General features: G+C 28.0%; 1 protein-coding gene across 1 annotated transcript in view; it reads right to left on the bottom strand.

Moving 5' to 3' along the window:
• Positions 1-1,819: 1,819 nt before the first annotated feature.
• Positions 1,820-17,967, bottom strand: part of LOC136971888 (ubiquitin-conjugating enzyme E2 R2) — a 30,219-nt gene continuing 14,071 nt past the window's right edge. Inside the window, exons 2-5 of the mRNA XM_067266416.1 lie at positions 3,244-3,330; positions 3,074-3,171; positions 2,783-2,917; positions 1,820-2,703 (exon numbers count right to left, since the gene is read on the bottom strand). Of these exons, the coding sequence (XP_067122517.1) occupies positions 2,478-2,703; positions 2,783-2,917; positions 3,074-3,171; positions 3,244-3,330 (546 nt within the window). The 3' untranslated portion in view covers positions 1,820-2,477. The remainder of the gene's footprint in view (positions 2,704-2,782; positions 2,918-3,073; positions 3,172-3,243; positions 3,331-17,967) is intronic.

The raw sequence follows: 17,967 nt of genomic DNA, 5'->3' as shown, positions 1-17,967 counted from the left end.
CATTTTCTCAACTCGCCCAAAAATCTCAAAAATTAGTTTAGCTTGATGACAAGAACACAGTCAAGTGGGAAGAAGTGACAAGATCAATTCCTCTATTGAAAATACTGTAACAGCTAGTTCAAATGTGAAATGGAAAAGTGATTTTTTTTAATATTTATTCCCTGCTTAGAACAGTTAATGTAACATTTAAAATTGTTGCTAATTGTTGCAAATGTCAAGGAAACATCACTATGCAATGTCTTAATTATCTACATATTGATATCATAACAAAAAAATGTCATTCTCTTGGCTGAGAAACTTAACAGGAACTTAAAATTAAAAAGACAAAAACAACTCAAAATTACATAATTTACACAGCTAGTTGAATTATCTACCGCACTTGCAATCGTAATACAGGCCTCGGAACAGAAAATGACTTCAAAATTAGTCAGAAGTGTAACTCCTGGCAAGGATAAACTGACTAAATAGTGACTGAAATAAAATTTGGTGCCACAATGATATATTATTTGTAAGGAGTCAAGTTAAAACCCATAAATGTAAAATAACATTTGGTTTCATTTGACATTATAATTTAGTTTAAACAAACGAAAACATTCTCAAAGGACAATAACTTATATTCATTATTAACTAATAGTAATTATGTTAATATGATAATTAAATAAAGCAACCATAATTTGTAATTATGAGAAGAAAATACCACAGAGATCTAGCTATTGGTGCTGTTTGCCACAGTGGCATAATTTAGAACCAATGCTCGCATAGGGTCTAGATGTTTGTGTCCATTTCTTGCATGTTTGTGCAACAAATTCATTTCTAATTTCTGCACAAATGGTGTCGTGATTACGAATTCTGGTCTGAAAAGTTTGTTTTTGCATAAATGCATCCTTAAGCAAAGACTCAAATAGACTACAGTCTCTGGCAAAACCGGAAATTTTTGATTTCTGGTTTTATTTGATTGCATCGAATCTGAGTCAGTTAACAAAAATTAGTGAAAGGGGTTGTTAATTATCCTTTGCTACATCTGTATAATTTGATCTGTTCGATTCTCAGTTTCTTTATTTCTTGTAGAACATAACCATAGCCTAATAAATGCCGGGTTGGTCAGCCAATTTGGTAATTAAATGCAGGAGACGTTTATTAGGAGATATACGGCATGTCTCTCTTAAAAAAAAAAAATTGAGAGAAAAATCGCCTGTATATTTACCATTCTTTCTAATGAGTTATCTTCTTCAATTACAGGTTAACTTTGCAAAATTTATTAAAATTATTGAGAATAGTGATCTGTTCCGAGGCCTTATAATATATAAAATTAAACTAAAAAAGTTTCAAATAAAAATTAATTACACATTAAACCAAGCCAGAATTCTAAACTAAATGATAATGCCTGATTCATCGGGCCATAAGTTGGATGCATGTGTACTACAGTCATCTTCCAAATTAATTTGTGTGGAAGCAAAGATCGAACGGAGATCTAGCTGACATAATTGGCAATGCAACTTCACGGAAAGTGAGAGTTGCAGGTTAGAGTCCACTCCAGATCAATCTTTTTTTGTTTTTTCCAGAATATTGTATTAAGATGGTGGTGACTTAATTATCTACCTTTAGTCTGAATTCCTCTAGATCTACATACTTCGTCAAGTTATGGCCTGACAAATCAGACAACTAAATTCAGCGTGAGGCATAAATATTTTGAAAAATGTTAAAAGTAAACTCAATTGTTGCTTATTAAAGCCGGCAACAACACGTTTTGGTGAAATAATAATTAAAAATTTGAGAGGAACTGATTTACTATTTACTTCCTGATATAATTAACTAGGAATAATACTATACATAAGTTTATTTCATATTCTGCATTACATAATTTGTTTCAGCACACAAAAGGAGAAGAAAAAAGGGGATAAAATACAAGAAACGGACTTTTGGGGATGTAATACAATAACTAGACTCGGACAAACTGATCAATATTGAAAAGAAATCTATTAGACAAACATTTTCCTACAATCAAAAAAATGATGTAGAGAGTCAAAAAAAATGACGAAACTAGTAGAATAAATTGATAAGATCTTCCAAAAGGAAGAGGAAGGGGTGAGGGGAAAAAAACAAAAATAAAGGAAGCTATGCTGTAAGTAAAATCTCACTTTTGCACCAGGAAAAAAAAATCAAAAATAATTTACAAAAAGTAATTCACCATTCAAAAAATCACTTACGTAAGCATACCTTCCAAACTTCAGTAATATAGCGTGAAGTGTACAGAATCCAGCAGAAATCATTTCCATATATGTTATTTTTTTGTTATTTTTTTTGTTTTTAAATGTCACCTGTATCTTCCCATACACCTCTAAGTACCCAGCTAAGAAAAAAAAGTTTTGGCTGGGTCAGTTCTCATTGTCATTGAAGTTTTTTTATTTTTTAAATTTTTTTTGTCTTTTTATCTTTGACTGTTCGGCAAAATATAGCTATTGTATATCACTAATTCATCATGATTCACCGTTTCCCGAATCTTCATTGTCATCATTATACTCCTCTTCTTCCTCTTCGTCGTTATCATCCATGTCATCACCGTAGTCATCGTCATAGAAGTCCGTCATGTCGGTCTCGGTTTCAGAAGGCTTGGCGCTGTGTTTAATGCAGTACTCTTCGATGGTCGTGGGTACCACCACGTTGTCTTTTTCCGCTTCCATTCGGCTAGCCAGTACTTGCTTCCTGTTGCACAATTAGTACAAAAAAGATTGTGTGGAATGGAAACTTTCCTTTGTGAAAAGTGGCAACAACATAATCTTACCTAATGATATTTTCATATTCCTTATCTTTTCCTCTGGATTCTTTCCATCGACGATACATTACAGATGCGTCGACATTGGCAGGCGAAAATGTGTTTGGTTCGTTCAGTAGCGATATTACGCTCAACAGAATTGTTCTAAATAAAATATTTTAACAGAAATATGGTCACAATCTCATCAAAGACAAATTAAAATCACCATTTAGAATCCCAATCCACATTTGTATTAGAAAAATTTAACTTAAAATTACAGTATATACATGCAAATCAATTGAAATGATAGTACAAACTTACCTTACATTCTGTGTAGGATTCCAACGTTCACAAGGTAATTCTCCACTCTGAGGATCGTCTACAGGAGGATGCAAGATTGAAATACACAAGTCTCCATTCTAAAAAAAGTAAATTATTGAAATTTTATTGCATTTGATAATAAGAATAACAACAACAAAGAACATCCCTACCTCGTAAACATTAGGGTGCCATACTTTAGTCAAAAACCGAATGGTAGGTGGAGAATAAGGATAATCTGGAGGAAACCTCATGTGAGCCTGAAAATTTTAAAAATTATAAACTGGATTGAACAACAATCAAATTATGATATGTTTTACACACTTCAACCATATCTTTCCATACAAGAGGCAGTAAGTCATAGTATGACATATTTATGTCATAGTTTAATACTAGAAACTACCATAAAATGCAGATACAGAATGTTTTGATATGAAAGTAAAATTATATCTTTTAAGAATTGCAAAGTTTCAAGCTTCTGATTTCAAGTTGTCTAGCAGAGATGAATGATGGATGAAGCAGGTTTATAGAAAGAAAGCTTAGCTAAATCATATTTCAATTATTGAAATTAAGAAATAGAAATAATAATGCTCATTTGATTAGTATTAAATGGAGTAATACATGCACAATCAAACATGTGCAATAAATGCATATAAATGATAAATTATTACTTTACTAAAAACCAAGTTATTTAAGTAGTAATAACTCTATAAAATTTTAATTTTCTCTCATACAACAGGTTTTTTCCATAACAAATCTTAAACATGTAAATTATGTAATTAATAAAAATGTATTACCAGTTTATCAATCAAACATGTTTAAAATAATGACTATTCTTTGCAATATATTAACCATTGCATAAATTGAGATTACAAGGGAAAGAAAGGAAAAATTACATCACAAAAAAGGAAAAGAAGTTTTTTAAGACCTGTAATTTTTTCTATTAATAAATCAATATTAAGGAAATAAGTTGCAAAGAGGAAGTACAGAAATTAACATGGAAAGATTTGCATATAAACAACAATTAGGCAGTGACTCAAAGTGTAATTACCTTTAAAAACTCAACAGGGAAGAAAAATAATAATAATTTTTATCTGATTCATGTATGTGTTCTAATATAAACATTCATATACCTGATTTTTATATTATTATTAAGCAATGCCAAATGATTTGCCATATTACTCTTATTACAGCCCAATAATACCAAACAATCTGCAATTGTTTGACATTACTTCAAAATACGGTTTATGGATTATTGTTATATGTATGTATGTATGTATGTATATATATATATATATAACATGCCGAGGTGAAAGCATTAGACAACCAAGAGCCATGGTGCAGTGGTCACTAAGTCATTCCGGATCGGTGCCGCAAGTAATCGGTATGATTATACCTAATAGTGTCGAAAACAAAGATTGGATGGAGGTCCGGATAGCATAATTGGTAACCCATCTGCATAGAAAGCAGGAGTTGCAGGTTTAAGTCTTTTCTTCCAGAAATTCTAAATTAAAATTAAATTTATTAACATTATTAGGGATGGTAGCCTAACTGCTTACCTCTAGTAAAATTATATTTAATTATTAAATTAGACTTATCGTAGCCCAATAATATGGCAGATTATTTTATTATTAGATGATGCCAAACAAATTTAATGATCTACAAAATACATTTGGAAAAATCATCATTTGGTGCAATTTACCAAAAAAAAAAAAATCTCCTTAAAGTCGTTAACAGAATGTAAATAATTTAACTAATTAATAAATATGTCTATAAAATGTACTAAAAAATGCAAAAATATTAACATTGAAAACATATAGAATATATGAAATGTGAATGATGGACTATCCTATTACAAATAAGGGCATTTATTCAAATTTAATATTCTACTTCATTACATATCAAACATTCAACAATTAATCATCATATCATTCGAGTCACTTGCGGCTAATAAATTGATAACATTGAGAAAGTCCTTGCTTCCCAATGCATTTACCTTCACCTCATTTTGCTACCTTATTAGAGATGGAACTTATTATGGTAAAAGAATAATTGCAAGACTTTCTAATTAAGAATATAGATCTTGCGACGTAGGCAGTGGGACGTTACATTAGTTTCTGAGCCGAGGTGGATCCAAAATTTGTCTGCCTAATCTAACATAAATTGCCACAATTATTAAAGAAGATATTAAACAATATTTCATAAGTAAATTTTACAGTTTTCACACAAAATAAAGTGCCAAAAGAATTTATATTATGAATTAATGTAATTTATTTAAATATCCTCTACAAACTCATAAAAAAACCACACAGTAAAAAATCAAAGATTTGTTATAAACATCAGTGATGTGTGGATAATCATGAATGTTTATAATCAACTAAGACAGCCTCAGACTAGCTATCAAAGAGCAATTAATTAAAGGTTCTTGAAAGCAAAAAAATCTATTCTAAGTATTAAAATGCATTTCTCAAATCAAAAAAATGACTGTATTCGTCTCTAAGTTGTCATTATTTCTCACAAATAAACTTACCAAAATTTATGGCCACGACGAACTAGTCTCACATATTTACATGAAAAATAATAGCTTAATGGATAAAATACAGAATCTTTATAATAAATTTTAGAAAAACAACTCAACTTCTTCTAATTCATTATTAGAAACAAAAATAGAACATAAGTACAATAAAAATTAATTTTTTATTAGCATGTTTTTGGATGTTTCTATAGAAACCTTATCTATTTTACATTAATATTGCTAGTAATCTATTAATGGATCCTCTCTTAAAGGCAATCTTGGCATTACCTTTCATTTATACTTGTCCTCATTACCTACATTTGCTAAAAAAATTCTAAAAATAAGTTTTCACTTTGCTACAAAATATGAAGGATAGAGATTAAACCCCTGCACTAAGTTTTTCTTTTATGCCTATGGCTTATGCTCCGAGCTGATAATAGAAAAAAAATGGAAATAAATAAATAATTACATCCTTTTGTTGTATCTAATATTTTTAAATAAATCATATAAATTTATCCTTGTGTTATTGTAAAGCAAGTTTATTGTCATTTTTACTGTAAGATAATGGAAAAACTATGGTTTTTATAGTAAAAATGTTTAACAAGTACTCAAAACCAATTATAAACAACAAAATTTAACAGACTCTTAATTTTATAACTGATTTATGCTTTAGTTAAGTTTAACATGGCCTGGAAATAATCAGCAATTAAAAGATAATTTAACTATTGAAATTTGGCCTGAAGGAAGGCAATTGTGCCACAAACTCGGATAACTGAAAATCTTCTTGAGTTAATAATTATAGTGTCTCTTGTCTGTGCTAAATTAGTAACTAATTTTAAATTTTCTTTATCAATTCTTATATAAGATAAAGGTATAAGGGATTATATTTGCCAACATTTGGTATTTAATTAATTATCCTTAAAAATAAACTGACAATTTAGGATCAACAAAAATTCATTTCTATAAGTTAAATTCAAGAATATTTCTGAAAAAAATCATTTTGGCTAATCAAGAATTGACATTTTCAAGCTTTTCTTAGCAATTTTTCAGGATTTTTCTCAAATTTATGCTCAATCTTTTAAAATAATAAAACATTTTATATTAAATAACAATATAATTGTCACTTATATAAATAAGCACTCAGATATGTAATAAATTCAACTTGGCACACTGTTAAGAAACAAATTTATTTGCTGGGGTGCTTTTACAACAAAGCATCTCAACAAATAATTCATTCCGTCGTGCTCCTAATGGCTATTCACATTTTATAATACACGAAAGATTACTATTGTTTTAAGCAGGACATCTGTCTTGATCCTATCAGTATAAATTTGCATGCATGAAACAGGAAAAGTGATAAATTTCTGATTGATTATTGTAAACAAACAAGAATAACTTAAATTGTCTACTTAAAAAACAATAACCTTGAGTAAGTTCACCGAGGTGAGTCACACCTCGTCGAGTTATTTTAAAAGCATTGTATTTGCTATAAAGACAGTGACACGGGTCAAGTTCCCGTGTATCTTCTTAAAATATCTGGCAGTGGGCAGTAACGTTTCCAACTTGAACCGGAGTCGTACGTCCGAGCATTAAAACATGTTTCATCATGAGTGTTGTTCACCTCGTCGTGCTAATAATATACTGTCAAATATTTCACAATTAAATATATATTTTGTGATGAGGAATTCATTTTACCAATTGACAGGCAATGCAACTGCCTAAACCTAGATATGAAACAAAATTACTATTGATATGCAGTGGGATTGTCAAGGAGAGAATTGCTTTAAAGGTGTGTTACCTTCAGGGCAGCTAAATTTTTTGTGGTATCTGAAAATGCATAAGAATATGGTGTTAAATTCTTTATTCACATAATTTTCATTTCAGAATTGAAGCAAAGTTATAAATCCCACTGTTTGTAAATTAATAAACAAACTATGACCTCAGATCTCATCAAGCAACACTATTTGGAATGAACAACAAATTTTTTAAACATGCAAAATATAAGCAGTGTACAATAATTGTAATCAGCATTAAGCAAGCAAACTTAATGATAGTTTAAACCATTAAATAGGCATTTCACATCCAAATACACAACGACTTCAAAGTTCTTTTGCAAATATTTTACACTATCATATAATAATTGCAATGTATAAATAATTACAAAGCTAAAAAAGACAAAGAACTTAATTTACTGTTAACATTTCATCATAAAACTAAGAAAAACAGTTTAATCACTCTGTCTCTGTAAAGGAATTATTTGATCAGATACTCAAACCAAGATAAGCTTTAAAACTGGAAATGATTTAAGAATAAATGGAGATATAATCAATAATAATAATAAATCTCTTTGGTTTTGATTGACAGGCAGAACTTAACTATAAAGAAATAAAAACATGCTCTTTCCAACCACACCCAAACTACAATATTAAGTCCACAATAATAAAAATTCTTGTTAATCTTCCTAAAAACAATTCTCTGTAGATAACTGCACAAATGTCTAAAATCCTGATGCAAAATTTTCTATCCTATGAGAAATAAGCATACAAGATACATAACAGTAGAAGAAAGGTGATCATACATCTCCATATATTTATAAATATGAAATCATCATTTTAAAGTATAAAAATTGAGGAAAATTTAGCTCATTTATCACAATTTTCATCTACATCTTTTATGATGTTAATTTAGCAAATTATGGGCCTCCATCAACTATTTCTAGTCTCAATTTTTACCATTAATTTATAAATTTTAAATGAATGTAGACTTTGACACACTGACCCATTTAACTCACTGATTAGTAGTCCTGACCTCTAGATTCTAACCTCTATTTAAATTATAATGTGCTATAAATCTTTATCATTTATATTGAAACAACATACATTTAACCACTTTTCAATAGTACATTAGTAATGCAAACTCTAATAGATTATTATTTTAATAAAAGCATTCATATACATCCCACACTAATCAATTATATCTTTATATTAAAGTCCATAATGGCTGAATTCTTAGAATTAAAATCCTTAATAACCTTCTAGAGATATTTAAAAATGTTAATTTAATGATTGTTTTGACAGATTTCTGTACAAGTTGAGACTTGAAAGAATTTATTTTTCCAAGAGGAAAAGATCAAATCATATTCTCATATAAATATCTGACTACATAATTAATTAAGCAATCATAAAAAATTCTTGAAGATACTGACTGCAAGATTCTTCATATTAAGGAATTCTTTATTATTAATTTTAGTATCTGTCTGCTAGAGAACACTCAGGAATACAAATGAAATGAAAAATTGTTTATTATGAATCTTTTTACCACTGTATCAAGGGGATGAAGTCATCTCTCCATTCAAGAGAATTACAATTTACTAAAAACCAGATAAATTTTGTATAATTCTATGTTACAATTTTATAAACATACCAGCACTCAATAAGTTTTTCAAGAAATGTAATATTCTTGTTTCAATTGCTCTTCCGCTTTCAAGAAGTTACTACTATTTTCAATAGATAACTTACAGTTTAATAAACAATCTCTGTTAACATTAAATCTGAAATTTAACTTTGCACTTAACTGTACAGAGTGCTTGAATATTAATTTGCATATTGAATTTTTCTCCAACTAAACTAAATTGAAAAACAAGTAACAGAATTAAGATTACTTTTACTCATGGTTAGCACACATCTGTCGTCAATAAATAATGCAAACTAAAAATTTATTATTATATTTAAGGCATGCTATTATTAAACACTCAGAAGTATTAAGACTGTAAATATTTATTACACAAAAAGAAAAATAAAGTGAAATAATTCTCTCTATTGCAAATTTTATAACATCAAAAATCTTACATAAGTTTTCTTGATTACAATGCCAAGATTATGATGGCTCAGACACACATTACAATGACCAGACAAAATGTTTATTGAGCATGTCAATCGAGTGATAATTGCAGCAGGTACTTATCGATGCAAAAGATTCTAGAAAATATAGTAGGTGACAGTGTAGGAAGATATAGATATGTGCAAAATGATAACAAAAATCAGTAAAAAATTCAAGACCTTCAGAACAAACTCAACAGAAATGAAAAAACAAAAGCAAAAAACAAATCTTATTTACAATATTCAAAAACAAAATAATACATCATAAATGTACATTGCAAAAGGCGCATATCAACCAATATTTTACAAATATCAAACAAATGAATTTTGTATAGAATTCTTACATATAAATTAATATCTTCCATTTTCCAGCATATATACAAATTTGATTAAAATTTGTTATTAAGTATTTAATTACTATTTATGTAAAATGTTAACATTCAGGATGAATGAGGACAATCTGTAATGTCCTTATTCAAAATATAAAGGAATATGGTGATGTCATTTCCTTTTTTCCATCAATCATAAAAACTTGCAAGATTTCTCGGAGTGCAATTTTATTTCACTACTATTTGCTTTACGAGACTACTCGTGTGGAATTAGTGGATAATATACGAAGACTATAGTGGATAAGATTCCAAGGAAGGCTACACAAGTAATGTGAATAGCAAATGAAATAAAATTGTGTTCCAAAAACCATGCAAGTCTTTGTAATTGGTGGAAAACAAGAAAGAATGCAGTCATATTCCACACAACTTTAAATAAGGATATTACATAAAATGTGTTGTTTAACAGACTAAATTTCACATTAAATTTTCATATTAATTCTATATTTTAATCAGGAATACATTAAGTCACTAAACTAAAATAATATTATATTTTATGCCCAAATCAAAATTGTTTTAAACATAAATTAGTTTCTCATTAAATTGTCTGATATTAATTAATTTTAAAAAATTCAAATTACATTCCTTCTATTACAAATCCATCATCATCATCATCATCATCATCCACCATTCACAAATTTAGGCCATTTTGACCCATTTCGGTCTCAGCTAGACAGGATCTAGGAGTTGTTTTTGTGGACGTCCAGGTCGTCGTCGTCCTCGTGGTTGATACTATAAAACTGCATGAGGTATTCTACCCGGCGACATTCAAGATACATGTTGAAGCCATTTTTCTCTATATATGGAGTGTTTTTCAATTAATGGTCTCATGTGGAGTTCCTCCAAAATATCCTCATTTCAATGATGATCCAGGAGCGTATATCCAGCAGTTCAACGCATAAACCTCATTTCGGCTGCCTATAATCTTTTGATATCTTTCTTCTTTAGAACCAAGATTTCACTACCGTACAGGAGAGTCAGAACAACCAGAGTTTTATATAATTTCAGTCTGGAGTGTTTTTGTAGAAGGTGTGGTTTTAGATTATTATTTATTATTCCTAATATTTGTAGAAATTTTGTGAGCTTATTATTTATGTCATTCTCACTTGCATAAGAAATATTGCATCCTAGATAAAGAAAATTATTAACTTGTACTAAAGTTGTATTATCAATTACGATTTTGCTGCTTATTGGCTCTGTGCCTCTAAATGCCATTACTTTGGTTTTAGCAGTTGAAATTTTCATGCCGTATTCTTTCGAAATTTTATTTAAGGTAAATAAACCTTTCTGTAAATTATCTTCAGAGTTAGCAATAACTACCTGATCATCAGCAAATAGCATGGTATTGAATTTTATGTTGTTTGGAAGCTGAATTCCTAATGTATATTCTTCCTTCCATTGATGTATTATGTCATCTATATAGATGTTAAAAAGTGTTGGTGACAATGGACATCCTTGTCTTACTCCTTGATTTATTCTTCTATATTCTGAAGTGGCATTGTTGAACTTAAGTTGTATGGTATTATTTTCATAAATATTGCATATATTTTGAAGTAAAATATTTGGTATGTTTCTGTTTTGTAGGATGTCAAAAAATTTGGGTCTTTTTATCATGTCAAAAGCTTATACAAATCCATATTAATAATTATTAAAGATTAAACTTTTAATTGATTTTATATATATATATATATAATATTTCAATCATAATGAATTGTCAAATTAAATTATAAATATACAATAAAACAAACATATCTTTGAAAAGTATGTTTCAAATATTACATTAAAATATAAATTATCAAACATCTTGATTTTCTTTCATAAATTAGTACTATTGTTTGTATCAGTAGAAGTGTTTTCGAGGAAATAGACAAATTCAGGTTCACTTCGACAGATGCTCAAGTAGACAAACAGCCATATAAATTAGAAAGACAAAGACTAGTCTAGAGTTATAATTTCTATGTTCTTGAAAAGAAAGTCAACGGTATCGATGTCAACGACTCTTAAGCTATTTTCAAAGGTTTTAACTTAATCAATGATGCCACCGGTTAAGTCAGATCTATAAATATCTAACTATTTGTTCTGTTGTTATTGGTGTGTTTTTCAGTGCTGGTTAAATAGGTGTGTTTGTTTAGAAATATTTATTTTTTTAAAAAAATGATTTTCTTAGACTGTATATAACAATTTCTTGGAAATTTAACTTATTATGTAATAAATTAAATAATTACAACAAGGAATTTAAACATGCACATCAGAAATAGATGCATGAAAAATTTATGAGCGCCTTCCTGAAACCGATCGAGAGCTTGTGTAAAAATATCCGACATTACGATCCTTTGCAAATTTTGACTTATAATATGCCAAAATATTTATATTAATTATTGCATTAACTGCTTAAAAATCTTTTCAAATTTAAAATAAATAACACATTAAAATTTAATAATAGTAAATTTTAAAAATAGTTTCTTATATCGAAGTAAATATATAAAAAATTTTAAACTTGAAATTTAGTAACACTGGAAAATTATCATTAGAAAGAATCAAGATATAGTATTGTCAAACGATGTTTTCAATACTGCAAATCTAAATCCAAAACTCACTCTCTGATTGATTCAGGCTTTAATTTTTCCAGAATTACATACATGTTACTTTAAAACAAACATTATATTCAAGCTTGAAACAATTTCTAACATATATATATTAAAAAATTGCATCTATGTTTTCATTGTCTTTGAAAATTTAGATACAATCACACACACTACATTTATAATCATTCTTGGTTTATTAAATTATACACAGGTTTTTAAACAAAATTCAGTAACTTGGTTTAGCAAATATAAAATAGGAATTTATTAAAGGGATACTTTACTTAATACACTTATTTTTAGAAGTAAAAAATGCCACTTATTTGAATGTTTTCAGATATTTTATCACAATTTCAAAGCTTTTAAGTGGAAATATTTAATTACGACTAGTTAAAAGGAATGGCTACAGATGCAATCTATTGACACAACACTAATAATTTAACTGGCAATCAGTCCTAGTCTAGAAACAACTTTTTAATTGCACCATTTTATAATATACAAGATCATTCTAGTATTATAAGAATACTAGAATGATCTTTATTATATATAAAGTTTCTTATAATATAAAAGTTTCTTGTAACACTAAGATAAAATGGCCAAATAAATGTGCAGTGAAGGTGTCATCATAGTGCTCTGGGAAGTTTGAATTTGACTAAGATCTCCATAAATGATGAGAAGTAATTTGACAGATATGTTGATCCTCACTATCTTACTGTCCAATGTGGGTCTAGCCACATCTATGACAAGATGAAAAAAAAGGATTCTTAATACAAGCAGTGAAAAGAGTATATATAAAGAAAGATTAAAATTTAAGAAATTATTAAAAAAATTTTTTAAAAAATGAACTATTTTACCAGAGAGACTTAAAATTTGGATATTTAAAATGGTAACTGTATTCTCAAGCTGTAATTAATCCAATAATTACTGTAATTTCACCTTCGGCCAGATGGCACGGAAACAATCTAGCGCTATTAATAGTTATTTAATTCATTTTAATTTCTAGAGACTTGGCTATTAATAATAAATTGGGTTTGATTGTCGTTTATATTTATTTTCAATAGACTCTTAAAGGTGAGATTTCAGTAATTTGAATGCAACAACACCAATCATTCAAATATCCATTTTTCTAATTTGTAACTTACCTAAATTAATAAATTGCACAAAACTGGTGTTTATTAAAGACATTTATCAATTGATTAAGAAAGTAAATAGCTTTATTGCATTGATTTTATTAATATTTTAATTGCAGGATATTCCAAAGTAATAATGAATGGAAAACTTATATTTGTATATATGACATGTTTATTTGTATAAGTGCTTGCATGATATATTTATTTAAATTTACTCATATTTTTATGTACTGAATAATTTATCCATGCTAGTTCAATAAAACAGCATTTCTATATGAGTACTTAAACTTTAATATTTAATCAATTATTCATATCATTTTAAATATCAAATACTAACAATTCTACCAAATCTGCTTTATTAACTTCCAATTTTTGGCAGAATTATTAATGTTTTGATACTTAATTTCATAATACAATAATGCAAAATTATACAATTTATCTACATGAGTACATTCAGTTGTTGTAATTCCAAGTTATTTAAAAATATAACAAAGTAAAAAGACATCTTAAAGTTTTCATATACTTAAATATTCGTAGCAGTTCGCTCGAAAAATTAACATAGATTTTGAAAAGCTCCATAATAAATCTGATAATTTAGTCAGAAAATTCCATTACTCAATGAAAAGAAGCAGAACAGAATACTCATTAAATTTTCAGACTGGCCTAATTTCCAATAGCAAATGTAATCATCATTTATGATGATCATACTTTTTTTTCCTTAATCAAGTCAGTAGATTATATTCTTAATAATTACAAAATGACAGTTATCAAAATCAAGAGTATTCCTTTGTAATGAATCTTTGAGGAAATGGCACTGAACCAATTAGTGCAACATTTTTAATAAACACGTTAAAAGTGCTTGAATGTTAACCATTACTAGTTTATTTAACATCAATTTAGCATTGGACAATATATAAAAAAAAAAAAGTTTCACGAAAGCCGAATGACTAATAGCACAAGAATAAACATAATTGCATTCATAAGATTTACTATTAGAGCAGAACATAATTATCACATATGTATTGAACCTGCCTTCCAATCTTTCCATGACGGTGAAACTAAGTTTATCATCTACAGAATAATTTACTGAAGCACCATTAAACATTTTCCTCTTCGTTTACAGTGGGGAGTGATTACATATACCGTAATAAATAGTGGCAATGTTTTCACAACATTTCCTGTTGTCAATAGCTGTGTTTTCATGTTCATGTTCTGTCAGACTTTTAATAATTGTATAAAATTTTAAAGTTTATAAATAAATAGATAAGTGATTGGACCATCTGGATTAACTTCTTTTAATCTAATTACAGTTTAATTTACTGGACCAGAAGTATGATAACAACAATAATTGCTACGTTTATTTTGAGGAAATAATACAGAAGACATGCAATAATATGGAATTGCACGTAATGCTTCAAAGTCTTAACCTATTAACAAAGAAAATTCAATAATTTGCTTTAAACATAATCTTTAAATAAAAATTTAAATTTTTTTATTTTAAGTGAATAAAATGCTTAAAATTTAAATTCAAAGAATAGCTTTCAGGTATAAAATTCTAATTTATTCTGAATCACATTAATTGGCATGAAGTATTTTTTCTAGGACAACTATTTTTATCTACTATATTTGCAATATATTAAAATAGTTTCACTCAATTTTTAAGCTTTTCTAAGAATGTACGGCAACTCGATACCATTTAATCGCATTCCAAATAATCACAAAAGTATCGGGATTTACATAAATTGTAAAAGAAATGCTATAGTAAAATTTATTATATAATAAAATATTCTAGTTATATTTTACACCTACATATATACATATTAAATTAAGCAATTATAACATTTTCAACCTCTTTACAGACAAATGTTGAATTAATTTGTAATTTTGACGTTTTAAATGTATGGAATGGAACTTATTGAATCGTGTCAACAACAAATCACTAAAGATGCATTAAAATTATAAAATGGGTTAATAAATGCTAAGAAATAATTATTATATAAATAATTCTTTGTACAGGTTACACTATAATTAGTTTCATGTGGAACATAACTTTATGAGCTAATACTCACATTAATTATTTCTAAAAAATTACACTTCGTTAAAAATAAGATATTTTGGGATACCTGTAATTTTGATCCCACATTCTTTTTCTATTTTAAGAAATTTACTTTTTTAAACCAGAATACATATTTTGCTTTAGAAAAAAAGTCTATCACTTAGATGCTAAATATAAAAATATACATTTAAGATTTATTGATTCATATCTACGTGGATATATGAAAGATTTAAAATGTGTATATCATTTACACATTAAACATTCAATAAATTTGAAAAATTTACTAATCTTTACTAATAGGAAAAAATAGTAAAAATTAACAACCTCAAATATATTTTTAAATAGCTATCATCGCTAATAGAAAACATATTTAGATTATTATCATTAGCAAAATATCTAAATTTTGAATCTCGGTGTTGTTCTCAATGAGTTGCCTTCTGTCTACAACACACAACTTGCATTTTTGTTCAATAAATCAGTTAGTATACATATATATAAAAATTAAATAGTTACGTTTTTTTCACTATAATTCTGAATAAAAATTATACACAGATATCATTAACTTTATTATTTAATTATATTTTTATTCACACCACTCATTTTTTTTAATACTTTGAATATTAATACTCCAAAAAAGATCCGAGAAAATATTTATTCATCCAAAAGTCATTTTCTCTCTAAAAAATTTGAGTATAACCCCCTCCATGTGACTTCAGAAAAGGGCAAATTGGTTAAAATGCTTTTTTGGAACTCCACTTGCAGAGTTCCTAAAATTTGCAGTATTTATTGTTTTTTCCCAGTCTTTGAAAATCAATATCAAAAAATTATCATCGGAATTCATATTTTGGCATTAGTCAAAGATTTAGAAAATGAAACATCAATCAGAACACAATTTATTACACACAAAAAACAATTGAAAGACAGGTTAAGCATTCATATATGAATGTTTAACATTTATAGTGACTTCTTAATTTATGTTAGGAGTACATTTAAATTCTACATCATCGTGCAATTTAGATTAAAGCATAGTGTAAATAATAACTAAAAGAATGTGATATATACATCAAAGTAACTCGCAAACTAGCTAACCTATCCTTATTTGAAAGTAATTAAAAGTAAGTTTGAAAGTAAAAATTTTTAAATTATATACTTTTAAAACACTAGCTATTACACTGGCCTCTTGTGCCTTTTTTGTAAATACAGTTGCAACACATTTTCAAAAAAGTCAAATTATTCTAAAAATCAAATCATAGAACCAAATTAACTATTAGGCTAGGACCTTGCTAATTACAGATATAACAAATAAATAAATATATATATATATATATAATTTAAAATTTCTGGAAGACAAGAATCAGCCAGGAGTGGGACTCAAATCCAGAATTCCTGCATACTGTATAGATGTGATACCTGGATTTCTTCTTTTCTTTCAGAAATTCTAAATTAAAATTAAATTACTATAACACTATTAAAATTACTTAATTATTAAAGTAGCCTTTTAACAGCCTAATAATTTAACAGATTAGATTCAGTAATATACAGTATATACAGGTATACCTCACCTTACATCAATAATTGGTTCCAGGAGATGCGACGTAAGTCGAATTTACTTGTCAATAGGCTAAACCACAAATTACCATTCCCAGTTCTGTATTTTATTTATAAATGCATTTTTAATAATACATGGTTAATAAGAATCTATTTTAAGCTTAAAAACAAATAAATTTTAGTTTTTAATAAAGTACAGAAAAAAGTAATCTAAATTTACGAATACATGTACGTACAGTACATACTTGTAAATGTACTGTAAATGTTTACAGTACACCACGGACTCTTTATTTTTGAATGTGGTTTCTCTAAGACATTATAAAATAACTTTTTAAGGTTAAATAACGAATACAGTTATTAAAATTATTTAGGCAATATTCAGATCATAGAGAAGTTTATTGTTATTCGCTTGTATTCCGAAAGACAGGAAGGTGATGGCTAGGCAACAGAAGAGTTGGCCTTATAGAAGACTTTGGGAGGACTTTGATGGGTAGCTTGCCCCTATTCAGGTGTTATCGGCAAGGAGGAAACCCAGAAAAACTCCTAGCTGCCAGCCCATCCGAGCAGGGTGCAAACCCACAACCGAACTCCAGTGTTTAGGGTCTGATCTCCGCCGCAATGAGCAGAGATGGAGTCCTCTTGACCACTGGTGGGCTATTTAGGTGATAGTAGAAAATAAACTAATTTATGTTAAATTTACCAATATCGAGTGGTGCTGACAACGACGCCAAATGGTAGATTTTGGAACTACCGTGAGAAATGCCAATAATGAGCACTTAAAGACCGCTAAATAAGATGACAA

Source organism: Centruroides vittatus, unplaced genomic scaffold, assembly GCF_030686945.1.
Source record: "Centruroides vittatus isolate TY-2023 unplaced genomic scaffold, ASM3068694v2 contig_273, whole genome shotgun sequence".
Classification (NCBI taxonomy): Eukaryota; Metazoa; Arthropoda; class Arachnida; order Scorpiones; family Buthidae; genus Centruroides; species Centruroides vittatus.
Note: the sequence above shows the minus strand (reverse complement) of the source record. Positions and strands in the feature narration are given on the sequence as shown.